General features: G+C 41.6%; 1 protein-coding gene across 1 annotated transcript in view; it reads right to left on the bottom strand.

The window, feature by feature from the left end:
* The window catches only part of SACM1L (SAC1 like phosphatidylinositide phosphatase), a 59,433-nt gene that overhangs the window by 17,725 nt on the left and 35,708 nt on the right, over positions 1–6,000 (bottom strand). Inside the window, exons 10-12 of the mRNA XM_040445106.1 lie at positions 5,893–5,979; positions 5,329–5,397; positions 76–155 (exon numbers count right to left, since the gene is read on the bottom strand). Coding sequence (XP_040301040.1) covers positions 76–155; positions 5,329–5,397; positions 5,893–5,979 — 236 coding nt within the window. The remainder of the gene's footprint in view (positions 1–75; positions 156–5,328; positions 5,398–5,892; positions 5,980–6,000) is intronic.

The following is a 6,000-nucleotide window of genomic DNA, read 5'->3' as shown; positions in this document are numbered from 1 at the left end:
CCCGGGGGCGGGGCTGAAGGCCATGTACGTACACATCTGATCTGAAAAGACCTGCACAGATTTCTAGGGAGGTACCTGATCATTCCGCTCGCCAAGGAAGACACCATTGTTGCAAATGCCTGTTCCAGTGGTTTCTCTGAGCCCTTCTGGTTAACCTGTAAAAAAACAAAAACACCACAGCGTTCTTTTAAGTTCCTTTAAAAGGGGAGAGTGAGATCGGCAAAACGGAGGACCGGGAAGCTCCAAGCTTCCATACTCTCACAGAAACGCTGACACAACAGAAGCCGTCTGAGCCAACTTTGTAGGAGCTCTGGAAAACCAAACGTTTAAGAGGCAACTGAGCAAATGCCCAATCAGAAAGAAGCTCTCTTCAAAACTGTGGGACGGTTTTGTGCCATTTCTCCTTGCCCTCACCCCACCCCATCCCTGGGGCAGTGAGGGTCTCGGTCTTAAGTGTTAAGAAATGGCAACCAGGGGACGCCTGGGCGGCTCAGTCAGCTAAGCGTCCAGCTCTTGGTTTCCCCTCTGCTCATGATCTCGCAGTTCATGAGTTCGAGTCCTGCATCGGGCTCTGCACTGACGGTGTGAAGCCTGCTTGGGATTCTCTCTCTCCCTGTCTCTGTCCCTCCCCTGCTGCACTGTCTCTGCCTCTTTCAAGATAAACAAAAATAAATAAACTTCAAAAAAACGGCAACCAGGTTCTCAGTTCCCCTCCTCCAACAGGAGAGAGGACCAGCCCTTGTTGGCAAATCGCCCTGTGCGTTTTGTTCTGACCTGAAGGACCGGCCTGTTTGTCTCTGTCTCACGTAACCAGGAACACAAGCAGGAGGGAGGCGGAGGCTACAAGAGCACCACGGGCCATCAGATGCCTCGAGCAGGGAGTTTTGGGAAACATAAGAGACCATCTACAGCCTGAGAAAGAAGCTGGGGTGACGCTTTTTGAGAAATTAGGACCTTCCAAAGCAGCCAGGTAGGGGGAGGATTTTAGAGAGCCACGTGTACACCCAGGTGAGATGCACACTCACAAAGGCCCGAGAAGACCTAGGGACAGCCCTCCCCTCAGACTGACCCCCCTGCGCTCGAGCAAGCCTGGGCAGCCAGCGGAAAACTGTTCCAGCACAGAACCAGTCTGCACAGTCCGGGAAAGGGGCTATTCTCTCTTTTTTGTTTTATTCTTTGTTTCAGTTCCCGGCATTCAAAGCAATCTCTGTCAAAACACTAGCTGAACATGAGCTAAAAGAACAGAGGCTTCAGTGAGCGCACACAACAAGGGGATAGTCTTTTCAAAAATGGTTTGGACAGGTCTCAAAACAAATGGATTGCCACAGCCTTCAACAACTGAAAGGAAAACGAAAACAAAAACACCGTAAAACCCTGGGAGAGGAGAACCCGACTTCCAGAGTTACCACATTACAACCCACCCAGGGCCCAACTTTCAACAACAAAAATATCCAGGCACACACAAAAAATAGAAAAACAAGGCTTAGTCAGTGGAAAAGGATAAAGTGACAGAAATCACGCCTGCAGAAGACTTATCAGAAAAAAGGTTAAAACCAGTGTCTTAAATATGCTCAGAATTCAAGGAAAACAGAGAATGAAAGGAAACCAGGAAAACAGTATATGAATAAAATAAGATAACCAGTGAAGAAACAAACATTTCAAAGGAGCTAAACAGTAAGTCTAGAGCTGAAAAGTACAAAACGGAGACCAAACATTCACGAGAGGAGTTCAAGAGCACATTTGCACGGGAGGAAAATCAAATCGCGCACTGGAAGACGAGACGTGGATGGAATAACCGAGTCTGAGCTGCAGACAGAGAAATGAATGGGGAAAAGTGAACAGTGCCCAGGAGATGTCTGGGGACCGCCAGGGATAACACACCCATTATGGGGGTCCCAGAAGGAAAAGACAGAGAGAAAGGAGTAAAGATCTTTTTTAAAGAGAAAAAATGGCCCCACATCTCCCAAATTTGATGAAAGACATAAATCTTCAGATCCAAGAAGATCACCCAATTCCAAGTATGCTAAACCCAAAGAAACCCACGCTAAGCACATTATAATCAAACTACTGAAACACAGAGCGAGACCTGGAAAGCAACAAGAGGGAAGAGATGCATCCCAGACATGGGATTCTCAATACGATTACAGGTCAGTCTCTCTTCAGAAACCCTGGGGACCACAAGGCAGGGGGATTGATATGTTTAACGTACTGGAAGACGGGCTCCCGGTGGCTCAGTCGGTTAAGCGTCCGACTCTTGATCTCCGCTCAGGTCTTGAGCTCACGGTCCGGGAGTCTGAGCTCCTCCTAGGACTCCACACTGACAGCACGCTGATAGAGTGGAGCCTGCTTGGGATTCTCTCTCTCCCTTTCTCTCTGCCCCTCCCCCACCACTTGTGCTCACGTACTCGCTCTCAAAATAAATAAATAAACTTTTATAAAGTACTGGAAGAAGAGACCTGGAGACCAAAAATTCTCTATGTGGCAAAACTGTCCTTCAAGAAATGCTAAAGGCGTCCCCTACAGGTTGAAATGAAAAAAAAAACGTACAGAGCGGCCCAAAGCCACGGGAAGGTATTTAGATTTCCCACAAAGGTAAAGACAAAGACAAGTATAAAAGGCAGCCTTAATGGTCTGTATGTCTGGTTTTGTTTTGTTTTTTACATTCTACAGGACTTAGAAGTCAAATGCGTTAAAAGAAATTTATCAATCTATGTTACCGGGAACAAAAAGGAAACAGATGTAATGTGAGACATTAATAACATAAAGCGGAGGGACAAAGCTTTACAGGAGTAGAGTTTTGTAAGCAAACTGAAGTCAGGTTGGTATCAATTCAAATTAAATATTATAACTTCATGACATTATATGTAATCCTCACGGTAACCAAAAAGAAAGTATGTGTAGAATATACACAAAAGAAAACGAGAAGGTAATCGAAATACAGAAGTACAAAAAACTTCAACTCAAAAGAAGACAGTAATGGAGGGAGACAAGGGATAAAAAAAGACATACAGAAAACAGAGAGCAAAATGGCAGAAATAAGTCTTTACAAATAAGTAATTACTTTAAATATAAATGGGTTAACTCTCTGATCAAAAGGCACAGACAGAATGAATTAAAAAATCTGATCCAACCATATGCTGTACAAGACACTCACTTTAGATCAAAAGACACAAATTAGTTGAAAAGGAGAGGATGGAAAGATAGTCCGTGCAAATAGTAATCAAAACAGGGCAGGGGTGGCTCTATCAACATCAGATGAAATAGACTTTAAGTCAAAACCTGTTATGAGGACAAACAAGAACACTATATAGTGATAAAAGAGTCAATTCACCAAAAAGCTCAAACACACGAGATATATGTGCACCAAACATCAGAGCCCAAAAACATGAAGGAACACTGAAAGAACTGAAGAGAGAAATAAACATGTCTACAATAACACTTAGAGATTTCAACAGCTCCCTTTCAACAATGGAGAGCACAACCAGACGGAAGATCGACAAGAAAACAGAGAAGCTAAACACCACAGACAAATCAGACCCAGCAAACAAACACTCCACCCAAAACACCACCGAAGATACATTTTTCTCAAGTGTGCATGCATGAACAGTTTCCAAGATAGATTATGTTTAGGCCACAAAACAAGTCTTACCTATGTTTAAAATAACTGTCATACAAAGTATGTTTTCTGATCACGGTGGAATGGATCAGAAACCCTTCTAACCCTCATAACAAGGAAAACCAGAAATTTCATAAATACGTGGAAATTAAACAGCACACTCTTAAACACTTCGTTAAGGAAGAAATCACAAGAGAAACTAAAAAATAACTGGAGACAACTGAAAATATACCAAAACTTATGAAATACAGCAAAAGCAGTACACCAAAGGAAATTTACAACTATAAACATACACATTAAAAAAATAAGACCTTAAATCAAGGACTTCACCTTAAAGAACCAGAAAGAGATGAGCAAATGAAACTCAAAGCTAGCAAAGGGAAGCAAATGAAGATTAGAGCAGAGATAAATACAATAAAGTACAGAAAACCAGAGAGACACCATTGAAACCAAAATTTGGTTCTTTGAAAAGATCAACAACATTGACAAACTTTTAGCTATAATGACCAAGAAAAAAAAAAGACTCAACTTACTAAAATCAGGAATGATTCTAGTACATTACTACCAATTCTGAAGAAATAAAAAGGTTTATAAGAGAATTCTAGGAGCATTTGTATGTCAATGAACTGGACAACTACATGAAATGGACACATTTCTAGAAACAATCTACCAAAACGTTAATCGTGAAAAAACAAAATCTGAATAGACCTACAACTAGCAGTTCTCAAAAACAACCCAAAGAATGGGAGAAAATATTTGCAAAGCATCTCTACGAAGGGATTCGTTCCAGAATATATAAAGAACTACCATAACTCAACAAAACAACAACCTGATTAAAAGTGAGCAAAGTACTTGAGAAGATGCTTCTCCTAAGACCTACAAATGTCCAATATGCACATGAAAAGGTGCTCAATGTCATTAGTCACCAGAGAAATGCCAATCAAAACCACTATGACATAGCACTCCACCCCCAAAAAGACGGTTATAATCAAAAAACAAAACAAATCCTGAAAAATCCAAGTGTTGGCAAGGATGTGGAGAAACTGGAATGCGGGTGCACTGCCGGTGGGAATGTAAGACGCGTAGCCACGGTCAAGAACAGGACGGCGGTTCCTTAAAACGTTAAACCTAGAACTATCATACAATCCGGCAATTCCACTTCTAGGTGTTGCCCTAAAAGGACTGAAAGCAGGAACTCAACTACATACTTGCACACCAGGGTTCAGAGCAGCATTATTCACAACAGCTAAAATGCAGAAACAACCCCATGTCCATCCACAGACAAATGGGTAAACGAAATATGGTACATACAATGGAGTGTCATTCAGTCTTGAAAAGGAATGAAATTTTGATACGTGCTGTAACATGGACAGACAGACCTTAAAAACATTAAGTCGGTAAAAGAAACAAGAGCCAAAGGAATAAATATTCTATGATCCACCTACGTGGGGTACCTAGAATAGGAAAATATAAAGAGAGCTAGTAGAACAGTTACCAGGGGCTGACGGGAGAGGAGTTACTGTTTAATGGATACTGAGTTTCTGTTTGGTATGATGAAAACTTCTGGCAACGGTCAATTGTGATGGTTGCACAACACTGTAAAACACATTATACCACTGAACTGCACACTTAAAAACAGTTATAATGATAGATGTTACATATTTTAAGACGTTTTTTGTTTTGTTCCCCCAAGAAACATGTAAGACACATACCAGATTGATTATTACTTGTTTTCCATAAATAATAACTTGGGAATCAAAATGCCTTTGGAAACCATCCATCTAGAAAGAAAAAAGGGTTACACACTTTACCAGATTATACTGTAAGAACATTTAGAAAATTTTTAAAGGATCTCCTTAAACGTCCTATTTGTATATTCAAGAGAATGGCACTACAATTGAGACCAGGTCCCCTAAATACCATGTGATAAACTAACTCCAAGCCATTCAATTTTGAGCCGCAATACTATACTTTCGTTCTGCGCACAACGTCAAACAGAATACACTAGGTACTCGGAACAGCACGAAGCGGCAAATGTTACGAGAGCTCAAAAATCTAAATTTGCCATCCCGTTCGATCAGCTTGTTCTCTGCATTTCCAACAGGCCGTCCCTACAGCCCGTGGGTCAGAGGTTCACTGGGCGCCAGAACCTAGGAAAGAGGCGGCAGAGATGCTGAATTCTGACGTGCAAGAAATAAATATGTGCTCCACATGCAAACTATGATGCCACTCAGCTCCTATTTTTAGCCAATGAAAAAAGCACAGAAGATACTCACATGATTTGCTACTTTGTTGATCAGCGGCAGCGGTTTGTACTTGAGATTTGGTCTTTGAGACCAGAAAAGTGGTATTGATCCTCGAGTCTAAAAGAAAAGAGAGAGAAA

This window comes from Herpailurus yagouaroundi, unplaced genomic scaffold (genome assembly GCF_014898765.1).
Source record: "Herpailurus yagouaroundi ecotype Mexico unplaced genomic scaffold, PumYag 193, whole genome shotgun sequence".
NCBI lineage: Eukaryota > Metazoa > Chordata > Mammalia > Carnivora > Felidae > Herpailurus > Herpailurus yagouaroundi.
The sequence above is the reverse complement of the archived record's forward strand: the minus strand, read 5'-3'. Positions and strand labels throughout refer to the sequence as shown.